Source organism: Pyrus communis, chromosome 9 (assembly GCF_963583255.1).
Source record: "Pyrus communis chromosome 9, drPyrComm1.1, whole genome shotgun sequence".
In the NCBI taxonomy this organism is placed as follows: Eukaryota; Viridiplantae; Streptophyta; class Magnoliopsida; order Rosales; family Rosaceae; genus Pyrus; species Pyrus communis.
The window spans coordinates 5,245,008-5,261,836 of NC_084811.1; the positions used below are offsets into that span (position 1 = coordinate 5,245,008).

Consider the following 16,829-nt stretch of genomic DNA (forward strand, 5'->3'; position numbering starts at 1 on the left):
TCAAATTCATTAATATTAACGACAGACAGTCACTCATGCATATAAGAGCACAAACTCATGTTGTGGGATTACTACTGTTCAATTGCATGAATGACTAGACATTTCGATGTCATCACTCACCACACACGTCATGGAATACATAAGCTTGGTGGAAACTGGTGGCTGAGGACCCACAATGACCTGGAAAAGCTGCTGATATTGCAATTTAGCATGCGTTTTCATGGCGATGCTGATAAATATTACAAAGTAGTCTTGTCAATTAGCGCCATTTTTATATTTAAAAGTAAAAAAGTAATCCAAAAAAATACAGACATCAAAACTCAAACGAAGTCTTCAACACACAAGATCACCACGTCCGCCACCAACATCCACCGCCAACTCGACGTCGTACGGCCCCTGGACATGGCAGCGATTTAACCGGGCCGCCACTTTCTCTCTCCTCAGTCCTCCCTCGTACCTTAACACCCACGCTCAGTTCCAAGCAGTCATGAATCGCCGTGTCCCCTAAAAAAATACCTGCCTCGCAGTTTCCGCTCCCCACTTCTTAAAAACTGTTTTCGAATCTGATTTTTCCACTTTAACAACACAAAAGGTAAGCTAAAAATTCAAAAAACCCAAAAATCCCCGATCTTCAAAAATCTGTTTTCGTTTTCGAATCTCTTGCAGTATTTTTTAATTCAGAAATTTCAAGTCTTTTTGTTTGCAATTTAATAATATGGGAAAGTCGCTTCCCTCCACCGCCAGGCTGTACCAAGTCGCCAAAACGACGTCGCAGGGTCTAGTGACCTCTCCCCCAAAGCAAACGAGGCCCACCTCGCCGACAACCCAGAAATTGTCGAAGCGGCCGCGGTTGTCGAAGGGGAAGGAGATGGAGTCTGAAAGCAGCTCAGTGAACGCGAACAGCAGCAGCAACGAACACCGCGTGCCGCTCTCCGCCGTCGTGTCGGACTGCATAAAGCGGTGGTTCAAGGACACGCTTAAGGAGGCCAAAGCCGGCGATATTAACATGCAGGTTTTGGTGGGCCAGATGTATTACAACGGCTATGGCGTCGCCAGAGATGCCCACATGGTAATTGCCTTTCTGGGTTTGGTTTGATTTCTGGGTTTTTTTAATGTGGGTTTTGGGTTTTAGGGTTCAAGTTCTGAGCTTTTTGTTTTCTGATCTTGTTTTCGTGTTCTAATCCTAATTAGTTTACATTAAGTGGCTGAACTTGCTTTTTGATCAATTTTATTAGCTAAAGTTGCAAGCTTTGTGTTTGGCACTACAAATTGTAGAGTTAAATGTTAGGATTAGTACTTAATTAGAGCTCTGGTTATGATTCTTATTTGTGCTAATGCTTTTCGGTTTTCGCGATTTTACAGGGAAGAGTATGGATTACAAGAGCGTCGAGGACGCGATCTTCAGCTTGGAAAGTTGGTGATAAGCAGCCCGGTTTGACTTCTGTCTTTGCAATTTCTGTTATCGTCATCATTGTGCTAATCATCCTTGCCTTATTAGCTTTGCCTCTGTTTGGTCTTCTGTGTCTGCGGCAGGTTATAATGCAAGTGATTCAGATTCAGATGAACTGAAGTGTGATTCTTAGCACGACTAAGTTAGCCTTCACGCCCGATCAAATTTTGAGCTGGTATTGCTTTTGTTCTTGCCCCTTTTGTACTTGTTTTACTTTATCGTTCAATATTTAGAATAATTCGAGTCTGCAAAAATAGTGAACAACGGGTGTGATCCCGTATGTGAGTTTCAAAATTTGTAATCCTATGAACATTCGTATAGTTGGAAGACGTCTACTATGTGTATGTATGTAATTGATCTTACTTGATACTTAGTATTTGTTGATTGACTTCCATAGCTCATTTGTATTTGTTTTCCTTCATTTATGAGATGCATACAAAATGTTTTTTGTTTCACATCGGTTTTCAAGCTTAGAATTTGCATCTTCTTTGTTGAGTCTTTTGGAGTTTACTTTTCCCTCCCCCCTTACTTTCCTTCCCATCACCAATGTAAGAGGAGGGAGAAACACATATTTCTTTTCCGTTGTCCTTCATGATTAACCCTTTGCATCCTTTCATTTCTACATCCTTCCTGATTCATCGTTTGTTAAGATTAAAACAATCAATCTTGAGTGGTATACAGCACCCCCAAGATCTCAGCATTTGGTAATAATTTTCTTGACTGGTTGAAAAAGTCTCACTATCGGTTCATTTTGTACTCCGAAATCAATATTTTATCATCTTCACAACTCACGGAACCAGTGCAGGATGACAAAACTAGGAGTGTATATAGCATTGTTCTTTGAAAAGCCCTTATTGCTGACATAATATTTGTACTGGGTTTGGTTTGTCGAGTCTTCATTGTATACGCCTCTGTTAAAATATTTGCGGCAATCTGGTCAACTTGAATTCTGAAGAAGAGAAAGTTGCTAATATCTGTGTGTGTGTGGATTGACATGTCAGCTGCCTACCAGAAAATTTCAACCCATCGTTGGATCTCTCATTTTACTGATAGAAAGTCCAACGTTTGTTTCTCATACAAAAACATAGCATAGATTCATCACTCTGCATTTCTAAGGGCTGTTCGTTCATTTTCCCCATGAGAACGTATATGAAACTGAATCGGAAGTAATTTTACGATACATAATGCTGAGAAGTCGAGGTGTGGTCTCAGAATTATTAGAAGATTTGAATGATTTGCTTAGCCAAAGTTTGTGGAGAATGATGTGGTAAATAGATATCGTAACTGTATGCTTTGCCAGATAATTGATGTCTTCTGTCGTCAATTGCGCATATCCGTCTAAACTGATCTCTAGTGTCTTTGCTTCTTGTGCTAGGATGTCGTAGGCTGTGCTTGGAGTCGTGCTGACCCTCGCCCGCCATGGATGTGCCTGTAACAAGTTTCGTACTTTCTTCCCCCATCTTTGTTTTTGTTTTTCCTGGACCTATCAATGTACCCAAACCTTTATTTTCATTGGAAAACAATTATTTGTTAAATGCACTTTCATCTCTAAAGTTTGAGTTGTTACTTACAAGCAATTGTACAGATGCTATGCATATGCTTATTAAACTTTACAAAATAAAATATATATATATATATATATATATATATATATAAATAAAATGGCCGCTAAAGCATTTTTGGTGAGGACCAACGATTTTTTATCATTAAAGAGGTCATGCATATTTTTAGCGACTGTTTTATGATAATTATTCTACCACTAAAAAGCTTATTTCATTTTCCATGTACTAGTAAATGTAAGCAAAGTTGAGAGACTCATTTAGAAATAGCTTCCAACTCATTTTAAATAAGTGAGACACATATAAAATTTAAAAGAAACAACTTCCAACTCATTCCAAATAAGTGAGACGCGAATAAAATTTAAAAGAACATCGATTTTCTTTTGCGCTTTTACAATTTTAACAAGACATCTTGACGTGTGTCAATGGTCACCTTGTGATTTGATTTGTGCAAGAATAATAACACCTTCCATGTGAGGAGCCGAGTATTCTCCGACTTAAAATACTCTTGATATTAAGAAAGGTAAACAAACGCATGGGACTTGCTGGCGAGGTTACTGTTGAGAACTTGAGACTTGCAAGTGGTAATTTACAGAGGCAGATTGTCTGTCATCCTGACTGCACAAAATAGGAGGAAATGGAAATGACACCCAAACAAAAGAGCAGACAATCTGCCTCCATATTTTACAAACCTGACATAGCTGATTGACTGATACATGTATTTATTTAATCATTGAAAGCTGATTACTCGCATAAATACAAAAGTTTTAGGTAACCGCCAATTGAAAAATGTATATATATTTATGATTAAGCATAAGCATCTAGCTCAACAGATGAGTTAATAAAAAAATAAATAAAAATAACAGATGAGTTAATATAAACCTTTTTCAATGATTTTTTCCCCTTTAATTTTTGTATCACAACTTTGTCCATTTTTATAGCTGCCATGCACCTTCGACCTCTTAATTTGTTTAATTAAATGTTGCAAAGTATATACTAATGACTAATCATAGTTGTTAACATTGCTTGAAGGCCAAGGATTGCAGCATTGCTTCTGTGTGCAAATTTAAATAAACGTTGCAAAGTATATACTTATGACTAATCCTAGCTGATTTTTTAAAGCAGTTTTTTTTTTCCCTTTAAGTTGAGGCCTTAATTGCTTTTGGTAAAGGAGAAAAAGAAATGTTTTTTTTTTTTTTTCAAAATTATGATTTCAAAATAGTAGAAAACAAAAGCAGTTCTATACATGCTTCTAAAAAGTGTTTTTTTTCATTAGAGACATGTGAACAGTATCAATTAATGAAACTTTCATATTAACTATCCTAATCCCATCTGTTTTTGCTAAAAGTATTTTTAGCATTATAATTTACTCAATACTTTTCATGAAGATCTGACTTGTCATCTAATTAATCTTATGTCTGTAGAATTGCATGTGCAGGATTCTAATTCTCTTAATTTTGCTCAATTTATCTAATTTGTATGTATCATCTAACATATGCGTTCCTTATAAAATCCACCCGCCGAAGGGTTTCAATTTTACTATTACGTAACGAGTCATGTACATAAGAATCATTAGTATATTATAACGGTTGTTTTAGCATGTGATCTTTTGTCACATAATATGGTCTAAAAATCTAATTCTTGTATTATATTAGAGCATCTCTAATGGCAATGGAGTATGCAAATTCATTTGATGAGCCATTTAAGTAAAACTAGCTTCCACGGTACAGGCAATTGAATTTACAAATTTTGCCTACTGTAAGCAATGTTGACTACAATAACATAAGTAGGCAAATTAGGCTCCGCATGCCAAAACTAAAATGTAAAAGAGGAAAATTGACGAAAAGAGCTTGAAACTTTGAGTTTTAACCAAAATGACAAAAAGGTGTTGTAAGTGAATAATACCATGAGTGACTTTTTAAAGTTAAAATGTCCTTAACGTTAAAAGTGAACAGTACCAGGAGTGTTTCATTAAGACTCCCAAGTAAAAGTAGACGTTATAGATAAAATAAAATATTAAGATATAACTATGCCTATTTTTTTTTTTCTTAAAGGAGATTAACTAGTGGTTTTGTCACGACAGTCAACCATTACAGAGACCAGGAAGACTCACAAAGGCATTTTAGCCTCCTCCTGGCCACCATCATGTAATTCACTAGCATCAGGAATCGAAATCAAAACGTGTTGTATGAAATATGATCTTAGAATTTGTCCCCAACTACTGAGCCACATCGTGGTGGTTAATTCTGCCAACTTGGTTTGCCTAATCCATTTAAACAACATTTTTACTTTTATAAAACAATTAAGTAAGCAATATGTTACGTAAACTTTTATGGTATAATTTTATCTATTTTAATCCCCTGTGGACTATACCATTGGAGATGCTTTTACTATTTGGATTTTAATTGTTGGTAAGTTAGGGCAAAAGTGGAGGGCAGCATCGCGGTCACGGTCAAGTAAGAGATTAGCAGCTACCGTTTTCTGAGGCGTTAAACGTACTGTATTGAGATCCAATTTTCTATTCTCTCTGAATATATAAATCAAAACAAGCGTTAATATTGTATCGATGGCTGCAGTGTTAGGTTTTGCACCACGTAAAAACAAACACTCAGCTCAATAAATTAATAGTTTTGCATCACGGTAGCTCGTGTTAATTTACTCACACACAATAAATTAACACGAAACTTTGGAACATGAAAAACTCCATCAAGTGATAAATCATGCAATAATTTGACTGATTCAAATGCTCTCAAATCCTGCCTTCCCCGCATTCGTATTGCGTCTGTGAAAAAAAAATTGTGTTTAGTTTACTATATTGTCAATAACGTTTACTTCGGTTATTGTTTTTTAAAGTTCTGCTGACACGGTTAATTTGATCCTTCTAACTTCTACTTTTTTTTTTATTGACAAAGAAAATTTTGTTATTAACTAATTTAGATTATGTAGAATTGCAATAAGGTTCTGCTATGACACACCTATTTTTATCTTCCACACATCCTTGATAACTTTTGGACATTTACTTCCTCTAATTCATTTGATTTGATGGTTGAAAATTGAGCAAATTGTTTGAAAAATAAAAATAAGTACGTAGATAGTACTATCTTATGTTTACAACAACATAATCCACATAGGTTTTGACCTTACACTTGCAGTTCATCTCAACCCAAATGTAGGTTAATAGATTAATTGGGCCAAACAGGTACATATTCAGAGGGATTCATGGACATCATGGCTCGGAACACAATACTCACATGTTTACTTGGGCATAAATCTTGCATCGGAAAAGTCATGAAATGCTATTCATACTATGTTTTTGTACCACATTTTTATATCACTTTAGATTATATTTGATGTGGACAACCACATCATTTGAATTAATCAGATTTTTAAATTTAGTTCATTAATAAACTAATAATTAAGAAAAACTAGTTAATTAAAATGAATTATTATTGGCACTCCAAAAATCTTATTTTACACTCAAAACTTTCTATATTTGGAAAGAAAAATGCATTTGTGAGGAGTGTAGAATGAGATTTTTAGAGTACCAATAACACTTTCCTAATTAAATTATAATTGTGATATATGAGAAGTTTTTCTCCTTCATTACTCATAGAAAAATGAATGAATGAAAATGAGATCGCGTACTTTTGCTAATTAGTTTAGTTCCTTTTCTAGTTTTAATACTTCGATCATGGATAGTTTCGTAGTAATGTGGAGCGCAACATTTTCCATTTCACAGGTGTTAGTAAATGTAAGCAAAGTTAGGATTTAGAATAATTTCAATTCCCCCGTGTCAAAACACAAATGTCATGTAACTAGCAAACTCATTTAGAAAACGTTTCCAACTCATTCCAAGTAGCAAGCATATCATAATATGAACAAAATTAAAAGAACATTGATTTTCTTTTGCACTTTTACATTTTTTTAGTACAACGATACTTACATTAAGAGGTGGAGTTTGGCTAAGTCACACAATGATCAACCTAATTTAGTATCGAATTCGTCATCTACGAGATTCGAACCTAAGACCTCTCACTTGCAAGTGAAAAGAAGTACTACAAAACCGTAGTATTGTGTGGTTGCACTTCTACATTTTTATTAAGTCATCTGTACGTGTGTCACTGCCAACTTATGATTTAATCTGTCAAGAATAAAAACACTTTACATGTGAAGAGTGAGTATTTTCCAACTTAAGATACTCTTAAAATTAAGAAAGCAAAAACAACATGGGACATGCCAGCGAGGTTGCCGTTGAGATTTGCAAGTGGTATTTTTCAAGCATGACACAGCTGACTGACAGGAAAATATATTTATTTAGCGAATTATTATTGATATTTTAAAAATCTCATTTTACATTTCAAATTTTTTATAATTAGAAGAAAAAAAAATACAATTGTGAAGAGTGTAGAATGAGATTTTTGGAATGCTAATAACAGTTCTCTTTATTTAATCATTAAAACATAATTACTTGCAAAAAGTCAAAAGTTTTACGTAACTGCCAATTGAAAAATGTATATATTTATGATTAAGTATCCAACTCAACGGATGAGTTAATATAAACCTTTCTCCCAAAAGTTTCCCCCTTAATATTTGTATTACAACTCTGTCCATTTGTATCACCTACCCTGTGCACCTTTAACTTTTTTTTTCTTTTTTCCTTTTTTTTTTAATTTTATTATTATTAAGAGGAGAGGGAAGAGTTCATAATTATTACAATAATTTAGGGGAGTGAGAAGTTTTGAACTTGAGATACATGAGTAAAAACCAACATCCTATCAACCAAAATATTGGACCACACCTTTTAATTTGTTTAATTTAATATTGCAAAGTATATACTATGATTAAATATCCTAGTTGTTAACATTATTTGAAGGCCAAGGATTAGAACATTGCTTGAATTTGCTATAACACTTTCATGTATTTAATATAATTACCATATGATAATTAGAAATAAAGCATATTAGAGTTGAATCACAAGGGCATGGAAGGGTGGCAGACACATTGGCCTATAACAAAGATGTGACATTTCATCTGATTAATCTAATGTTTTGTAGAAATCCACCCATCGAAGGTTTCGATTTTACTATTATGTAAAGCGTCATGTACATAAGAATCACTAATATAACGTAACGATTGTTTGAACATGTGAACTACTGTTACGTAATATGGTCTAAAAACTAATCCTTCTATCATATTAGAGCATCTCCAATAACAATTGAGTATGCAAATCCATTTTGATGAGCCACGTAAGCAAAACTAGCTTTGGTATATGCAATTGAGTTTACAAATTTTAGCTACTCTCCCAAAGTAGGCAATGTTGACTACAATAACATTAGAAAATCAAGTTTCGGATGCCAAAACTAAAATGTAAAATTAAGTAGATATTATAGATAAAATACACTATTAAAATATAATTCTGCCTACTTGGCTTGCCTAATCCATATGAGTGACAAACATTTGGGTAAAGTACAAAAAACTACCTCAACTATTGGGGTCACGACAGTTTCATACCTCATCTTTTAAAATTGACAATGTCATACTGCATCTTACGAATTTGTGACAATGCCATACCTCCGTCAATTTTTCTGTTAGTTTTTCTGTTAAGTACTGACGTGGCTTGATTCGGGACATACTTTCTATTAAAAAATTATTAAAAACTAAAAAACAAATATTTAATATTTTTTAAATATTAAAATAATAATAAAAAGCAGAGACAAAAAAAAAAAAAAAAAAAAAAAAATCCATCAGTTCGTCCCTCCCCTCCCCCTCCCCCTCCTCTCTCTTCTCCCCATCTTCATTTTCTTCTCCCCACCTGCAAACCCAAAAAAATAAAAAAATTTTGAAAACCCAACAACCCCCTGCGGAAGAACAAGAAGGAGAAGGAGGAGGAGGAGGAGGAAGAAGAAGAAGAAGAGGAAAAAAAGGAGGAAGGAAAAAAAAAAAAAAAAATTCCCCCCTGTTGGCGCGGAAGAAGAAGAAGGGAGAAGGAGAAGGAGGAAGAAGAAGAAGAGGAAGAAAAAATAAAAAAAAATTTGAAAACCCATCAACACCCCCTGTGGAAGAAGAAGAAGGAGAAGGAGAAGGAGAAGGAGAAAGAAGAAGGAGAAGAGGAAAAAAAGGAGGAAGGAAAATTTTTTATTTTTTTATTTTTTTTATTTAAACCATCAACTCCCCTGCAGAAGAAGAAGAAGAAGAAGAGGAAAAAAAAAAATTTTTGAAAACCCATCATACCCCAAATCCACCACTTTCATCCATTCTCCACATCTTCTTCCGCACCCGTCATCCACCTTCTCTACTCACCCATCTTCCCGCCGACGGGATTTGGGGTTTTTTTTTTTTTTTTTTTTTTTTTTTTTTTTTTTTTTTCTGGGTTGCAGGAGGGAGAAGAGTGTGGGTGGGTGTGGGTGTGGGTGTGGAGAAATTGAGTGTGGGTGTGGGGGGAAGACAAATTGGATTTTTTTTTTTTTTTTTTTTGTTGGGATTTGTAGGTGGGGGAAGAAGATGAAGATGGTGAGAGGAGGGAGGAGGGAGGAGAGGGGAGGGGAGGGGAGGGACGAAATGAGGGGTTTTTTTTTTTTTTTTTGCTTTTTATTATTATTTTAATATTTAAAAAATATTAAATAATTGTTTTTTAGTTTTTAATAATTTTTTAATAGAAAGTAGGTTCCGAATCAAACCACGTCAGCACTTAACAGAAAAATTGATGGAGGTATGACATTGTCACAAATTCGTAAGATGCAGTATGACATTGTCAATTTTAAAAGATGAGGTATGAAACTACCGTGACCCCAATAGTTTAGGTATTTTTTGTACTTTACCCTTTTTTTTTTAATTTTACTTTTATTTATTATTTTAATATTTAAAAAATATTAAATAATTTTTTTGTTTTTAATAATATTTTATTAATTTTTTTAATAGAAAGTGGTCCACATCTCTTGCCATGTCAGCATTTAACAAAAAAACTAACAGAAAAATTGACGGAGGTATGACATTGTCATAAATTTGTAAGATGCGGTATGACATTGTCAATTTTAAAAAATGAAATATGAAACTGTCATGACCCCAATAATTAAGGTAGTTTTTTGTACTTTACCCCAAACATTTTCAAAACATAATTGAGTATGCAACCTATCAAGTCAACTTTTATAGTACAATTTCATCCACTTTAGTTGCGTATGAGGCCAATAGGATATAGAAAAAGTAGATGCTTTTAGTATTTGGATTTTTATTGTTGGAAAGTTCAGGAAGAAAGGGTTGGTAGCATCGCGATCACGTGATCAAATCAAATGTGACTGTCTGTTTAGCAGCTAGGTTTTTCTGAGGCGTAGACGCACTGGATTGAGACCCAATTTTCTATTTTTTTCCGAGTAGATCAAAACCACGCAGCTAGAGAGATTCGCATCCTCAAGTCAGCATGAATATCTCTCATTGTTGCATTGATAGCTGCAGTGTTTCAGTTTTGCACCACCTAACAACAAACCCTCGCTCGCTCTTCTGCACGTCTGGTGTTTTGATCTGAAATGGAGGAAGTGAGAGAGCCCCTTTTATCCCGAGTGCAAGAACAGCCTCCTAATCCAAAAGATGATGGAGTTCCTCCTCATCTAATCAGATATCTCTACTTTGGCCACTTTTTATCCAGATGGGGCACCAGGTTAATTTGCTACTTTTCATGTGTATTTTTTTTATATTTTTGGTTTGAGTTTTTGCTTAAATTTATTGTGAACTTTCTTAATTACGTCAAATGATGCGTTGAAATTAATAATTTGTTTTTCTTACTTTGCTGCTGAAAGTTTTATGAAACTACATCAAGTGCTAGAAAGAATTAAAAAAAAAAAGTAAATTAAATATCAGAAACTAATTTGAAGATTATGAACATGTTGATTAGTGACATCACTTGAAATCTCTAAAAAGGAACAAATGAGTGAGCAGGTTGGATTTTGATCAAACTTTAATTTCTATTGAAAAGAATTTTCTTCTGTTTTCTGCAGGGTGTGGGAATTTTCTGTTGGTTTATACATGATAAGCATTTGGCCCGACTCCCTACTCTTCGCTGCTATCTATGGAGCGGTGGAATCAGCCTCCACCGCGCTTTTCGGACCCTTAGTTGGACACTGGGTGGATAGATTTACATATATAAAGGTATAAGCAAGCTTATATATGTGAATTGTTAGAAGAAAAAGGGAGACAAAAAAATTGTTACATAATTATACACATCTTTCACTTCTGTGAACAGGTTCTCCGGCTTTGGTTGGTAACACAAAATCTCTCTTCTATTATTGCTGGAGGCACTGTGATGGCATTACTGGTCTACTCTGATTTAAACCGCACAAATTTTCATGCGTTCATCATGCTAGTAATATTAACCAACGTCGCAGGAGCTGTTGGAGTTACTTCTACTCTCGCCGGCACCATCTTAGTTGAAAGAGACTGGTAAATTCTCAAATTAATTGCTCAGACTTTCATTAGAACGAGGCTGCTCTGAGATTAACAATCTAAATATTAAGCTTTCTCATGAATATTAACAATCTAAATATAAGCTACTAATTATGCGTTTTAAACTTGCAAATACATAAGAACACCTAGTATAGAAAGCAAGTACAAGATCATTCCCACAAGATTGCACTAATATGTATCTAGATTATGATTCCTAAGAGTTTAAATTAATTTGTTCACAAAAACTAACAAAGATGCACGCAAGAGATTTAATAGAATATATTGAAGATTATTTGAAACTGATAATAAACAAAATAGAATAAAACAAAAATAATCAAATGCAAACAGATTTGGAATATTTGAAACAATGAGAAGACGAGTTAGGGTTTCAGTATGCACTACTAACTACCTTCGTAAAGCAATGACATGCACAATGCTATAAAACAGATTGAGATATTCGTGTTTGTCAACCTAAAGACATGATATTTATTCTTTAAACTATATATTGATTATCCTAAGTAACGAATAAGGTATGATTTCTACTCTAACTCTTACCATTCTCGAAGCATTTATAATGTTATATGCTAAGTTGCATCTCGAGAAAGTATAATACAATTGAATTGACAAAAGACACAAAGCCCAGAACACAGTATCTATTTCAGTTTTTCATGCTACTTAACTCCAAGAACTTTGCAATAGTTCTTTCGTCGCTTGGCATAGGCACAAGACTCGATCATCTAAATTTGTCTATGTAACAAACTCAATATAAGAAATAATTATGGTGACCAAGCATAACAAATACACGTAAAAAGTGAAATATAATCTGAAATTATCAATAAACATCATCAAATTCGTTTATAACAAAAGCATAATCGAAAACTTAAAAAAAAAAAAAAAAAACTTGACTAAGACATTTCTAATGATCAGATGGTGCGGCTGGCACTGAATTTTCTATTTTAATTATTGTTTTCCACGCTGCTGCTGCCTCCTCTGTTTGGTGGCTGCTCTCTTTTTTATTTCTTTTCTTTTTTCTATTGTTTTCCACGCTGCTCTGATCAGGGATAATATGTCCCCTTTCATTTGTAATAGCCAAAGGCCAAGAATAGCCTCCCTATCTTTTCTCACCTAATGAGTTTTAAGGTTTCGTTAGGAAAACTAATTTTAAGAGCATTTTTTTCATCATCATAATTATAGTATATGATTATCTTACACTTGATCAATTCACACATGTCTTTTCACATAACTCTAATTAACTTTCATATTAAATGTTACTTTATTAATTTTGAAAAAAAAAAAAAAATTAACCAAGATTAAGTAAAATGACACGTGTCAATTTTTAAACCAAATTGCAAACTAAATTATATGGCACTAATAAGAAAAAATACATTAATCGACATTTAATTCAATCATCTATAACCACATCATTTGTTTGCAAATTTGGTTTAAAAAATTTGGTCTCTCTAGCATTACCCTATATAAAACAAGCATTCTCATTTGTTTTCTTCCAGACTTTTGTCTCCTCCCAACCGTAAATAGAAATTTTAACCCTCTAATATGCCCAGTTGTAGAAAACTTTGAATTCGCGTGCAGCCCGACTTTCATTTACTGAAACTGCCACAACGCCCTCTTCAAAAATAATATTCACGACCGTAAATTCTATAGAAAATAGACGTTTGTAGCTTTACAAGTGTGTATGGCTCATCTCTTGGTTCTTTCCGAGTTGGTACAATTTATTCCGCGAACTCCGTTGATTTGCACAAATAGTGCTAACTGCGTAGGATTGTAAAAGCTTTTTTAGTCTCCATACTTTCTTTTTAGCTCATTTTCACTCTTTGCTTGTTACAACCTACAAAACACAAATAGAATGTAAAACATATATAAAAGAGTAAAGCAAAGGTGTAAACAATGAGAATTAGTATGAATACAATGACGAATTTATGCGCACAACACGCTTATGTTAAAAGTGCACTTATTAGAAAGATGCTGAAATATTTGTTAAAAATTCAAGTGACTTTTGAAAAGGAAAAAAAAAAAAAAAAAAAAAAAAAACTTGAAAGTGCTTCATGGTTCTGTAAAAGCGCTTCTATGATCCTTAAGCATTTTTAACTTTGTTTGACAAATACAGTCATAAACTTTTGTAGCTTGAAAACACACCTTTAGCCCTTCCAAAATAAGATCCCAAACAGGCCATGTTTAACTTTTAATAGAAGTAAGTTCTAGGATGAGGTTTTTTTGGTCTGTCAAAGATAAGTCCTTGTTTATCCTTAGCCCAGATTTGTTGTGCATATCATATATCAACTGCTCTTTCTGCAGGGTGGTGGTGATATCGGAAAGCCATTCTAATCCAGAAATACTGACAAAAATGAACTCGGTCCTTCGGCGTATCGATCTCTTCTGCAAGCTATGTGCTCCTGTGCTAACTGGCTTCATTATCAGCTTTGTGTCCCTAAAGGCTTCTGCTTTAACTTTAGCACTCTGGCACACTACAACTATCTGGTTGGAATACTGGCTTTTCATGTCTGTATACAAGGGGATTCCGGCTCTAGGCGAAAGCAGCCAACGGAAGATATCAATGCCTTCAAGAAGTGATGTGTCTACTGATGGTCAGGAGACAAGCAGCTTGCTTTCTCATGATAAAAACGATTTGGAACCGGCCAAGGTAAGCTGGATTAAGAGAGTAACTGAAATGGTCTCAAGGATCCCTTATGTGGCTGCATGGAGAGTGTATTTGCAGCAAGATGTTGTGCTCCCTGGTGTTGCTCTGTCTCTGTTATTTTTTACTGTGCTTAGGTAAAAACCCTACCGATACTAATTTCTTTTTATCTTAACTTTCGTGTCGTGGCTTTGGCTATGCACACAAATAGAACTGGTTGCAAACTTTTAATCAAAAATAGAACCAAAAGGATACTAAATGGACAATAAACCGTATATAAACTATGGTTTAGGCCATGTTTGATATGTCGGACATGATTAGACGAGATAAACGACTTGATTTCAAGTGCAGTATTGGAAGAATATATGGTGTTATATTCTAATTTGTAGGATTAAGACGGACTCTTCGTATAAAGATTGATGTTTAAACTAGTTCCTAGGAGTCCCACCATTTTTTAGGGGATTAGTAGGGATACAGTTAAGACATAAACCTCTTCCAAATAGTCCTTAATCTTTGAAGTTAGAAAAGAACATCCATATTCTTTTTTGGTTGCACTTGAAATTTAGTCATTTAGTTCGCCTAAACTTTTTGATTAAAAACTTAAAACCGGTTCTATTTGTGTATATATTTTATTCTAACGTTGTGATTTGTGAGTAAGTCTCTTACCAATTGAATCTCTTATTCCAGCTTTGGGACATTGATGACAGCTACACTTGAATGGGAAGGCATACCTGCATATGTCATTGGGATAGCACGTGGAATCAGTGCTGCAATTGGAATTGCTGCAACAATTCTGTACCCTATAGTGCAATCTCATATTCTAAAACTCAGAACCGGACTTTGGTCGATCTGGTCTCAGGTAAAAACTGTGGGGCTCCTTTGATGGATCGGTCTGAACTGGACAATTTCAGTTAAATTTGACTAGACCGGACTTATTTTCGAGTGATCACAATTTCAGATTCTAATCTTTTTTCATATTTATTTCTTAATGCAGTGGACCTTCCTCCTACTGTGTGTTGCTTCAATTTGGATATCTAATAGCAACTTATCAGCATATATGCTGATGGCAGGAGTGGCTGCTTCTAGGCTTGGATTGTGGATGTTTGATTTAGCGGTAATCCAACAAATGCAGGTAAAGTAAAACAATATTAATTTAAACTAAACTAATAATCTTATAGGTTTTTTTATGATTTGTGATGAAAGTATTTTCAGCATTTCTTTGATGCCTTGACATTTAGATGTATCCATATGTTGGACAGGATCGAGTTCCTGAATCGGATCGATGTGTAGTGGGAGGTGTTCAAAACTCCCTTCAGTCAATTATGGATCTGATGGGTTATGTCATGGGAATAATCGTCTCTAATCCACAGGTAATCATATTTTACTTTATGGCTTGATGATTCTAGGTAGGGTGCAACTCAGGTAAGGTCAACCCAAATCCAACAAAGGTCACAAAACCCTATTCGGCTTTTAACCTGTCAGAAATTGAAAAGTAAGTTCAAACTCAAATTGTGAAGTATGAATTAGAGTTAGGTCGACCTTACAAACTACCTAACCCACAAAGTACTACAGAAAAAAATAACGTTCAATCAGAAGTATATCACTTTGTGTCTACTCTCTTCTCATGTGATCTTGTCAGGTGACAAGAGCGATATACACAACATAATAATAATAGGCACAAGAAAATATACGATCAGCTGCATCTAAGTTTCTCTTGAGTTGCATCCCTAGTTCGATTGACCCAAACATCATTCGTATAATAGTCAAGCTATACAGTATAGGCCAAAAGCCTAATGGTCAACTTCATCTAGTTTTGAACAGCTTCCATTTTTGTTTTGCACCTAAAGACCAAAATAGTCCAGTTCATGTGTTCAATCCCCATGTTCAACCCCAGAATCCATAGTTTGGTGACTTTGTGTGACACTAATTTTTTATATTTCTCACTTCAGAAACTTTCTAAGTTTCTAAAATATTTAATTAAGTTATTAATGAAACCCATTTGGGTGTTTGTTTAACTGCATTGTTATTTTTCAGGATTTTTGGAAGTTGACTTTGCTGTCTTTTGGTGTGGTGACATTGGCTGCATTGCTCTATACTCTGCACCTCTACCGCATCAGAAAGCACCTCATTCACTTTGAGAAGTTATATGCCATTTTTAAATGTTTTACAACATCATCACAATCTGCAAGTGCATAGTTGGGTCTCCAATTTGCTCCTATTGTTCATATAAAACTTTTAAAGTTGGGCCTTTATCATGCATGTATATAGGCATTTGTCATTAGTATTACGGTTTAGTTATTTTTCTCATGTTCAACTCATATATTGATATCTAATTATGATAGGCTCATTGTGTGAGTAAGCTCAAATTCCTTTTCCTCAAGTATTGTTGTATGAAATAAAAAAAAGAAATTATCTTGAAAAAATTTCTGCTGCTACTAAAATTAGAAATGTGTAGAAAGTCAAATATCAATTGAATCCGGTATTTTTTGTGGATGCTTTTTAGGAGTGATGATGAGTATTTCTTATTTGTGGAGAGATTTTATCTTGTAGCGAAATATTTCTTTATATGTGGTAAAATCGACGGTATGTATGCAGTGGAATAAAGTAAATGAGACACAATATTTACAAGGTTCGGCAAGTGTGTCTGCGTCCTCAAGGTAGCAGTAGTACTTTCTTAGTATTTCTTATTTGTGGAGAGATTTTATCTTGTAGCGAAATATTTCTTTATTTGTTG

General features: G+C 34.3%; 2 protein-coding genes across 4 annotated transcripts; both read left to right on the plus strand.

Moving 5' to 3' along the window:
* The first annotated feature begins 448 nt into the window (after window positions 1-448).
* LOC137745415 (uncharacterized) lies at window positions 449-2,986 on the plus strand. 3 transcript variants are annotated; one of them, XM_068485369.1, is made up of 5 exons: window positions 449-592; window positions 745-1,069; window positions 1,363-1,432; window positions 1,534-1,625; window positions 2,805-2,986. In XM_068485369.1, exons 2-4 carry the CDS (start codon window positions 869-871, stop codon window positions 1,581-1,583), a joined length of 321 nt encoding a protein of 106 aa, XP_068341470.1. In that variant the 5' UTR covers window positions 449-592; window positions 745-868; the 3' UTR covers window positions 1,584-1,625; window positions 2,805-2,986. The 3 variants fall into 3 exon arrangements, with proteins under 3 accessions (XP_068341470.1, XP_068341469.1, XP_068341471.1); XM_068485368.1 differs by having other exon boundaries at window positions 2,826-2,986; XM_068485370.1 differs by having other exon boundaries at window positions 2,836-2,986.
* A 7,244-nt stretch (window positions 2,987-10,230) lies between these two features.
* On the plus strand, window positions 10,231-16,616 carry LOC137744888 (solute carrier family 40 member 2-like). The gene is made up of 8 exons (XM_068484698.1): window positions 10,231-10,660; window positions 10,998-11,148; window positions 11,243-11,439; window positions 13,756-14,232; window positions 14,783-14,954; window positions 15,090-15,227; window positions 15,355-15,465; window positions 16,130-16,616. The coding sequence occupies exons 1-8, from the start codon at window positions 10,530-10,532 to the stop codon at window positions 16,289-16,291; spliced, it is 1,539 nt and encodes a 512-aa protein (XP_068340799.1). The 5' UTR covers window positions 10,231-10,529; the 3' UTR covers window positions 16,292-16,616.
* The last annotated feature ends 213 nt before the right edge of the window (window positions 16,617-16,829 follow it).

Coding starts and splice junctions, on each gene's coding strand:
- LOC137744888 (XM_068484698.1), top strand. CDS start 10,530: ATGGAGGAAGTGAGAGAGCCCCTTTTATCCCGAGTGCAAGAACAGCCT. Junction 10,661..10,997: donor TTATCCAGATGGGGCACCAG/GTTAATTTGCTA, acceptor TGTTTTCTGCAG/GGTGTGGGAATTTTCTGTTG. Junction 14,233..14,782: donor TTATTTTTTACTGTGCTTAG/GTAAAAACCCTA, acceptor CTCTTATTCCAG/CTTTGGGACATTGATGACAG.
- LOC137745415 (XM_068485369.1), top strand. CDS start 869: ATGGAGTCTGAAAGCAGCTCAGTGAACGCGAACAGCAGCAGCAACGAA. Junction 1,070..1,362: donor TCGCCAGAGATGCCCACATG/GTAATTGCCTTT, acceptor GCGATTTTACAG/GGAAGAGTATGGATTACAAG. Junction 1,433..1,533: donor AGTTGGTGATAAGCAGCCCG/GTTTGACTTCTG, acceptor TGTCTGCGGCAG/GTTATAATGCAAGTGATTCA.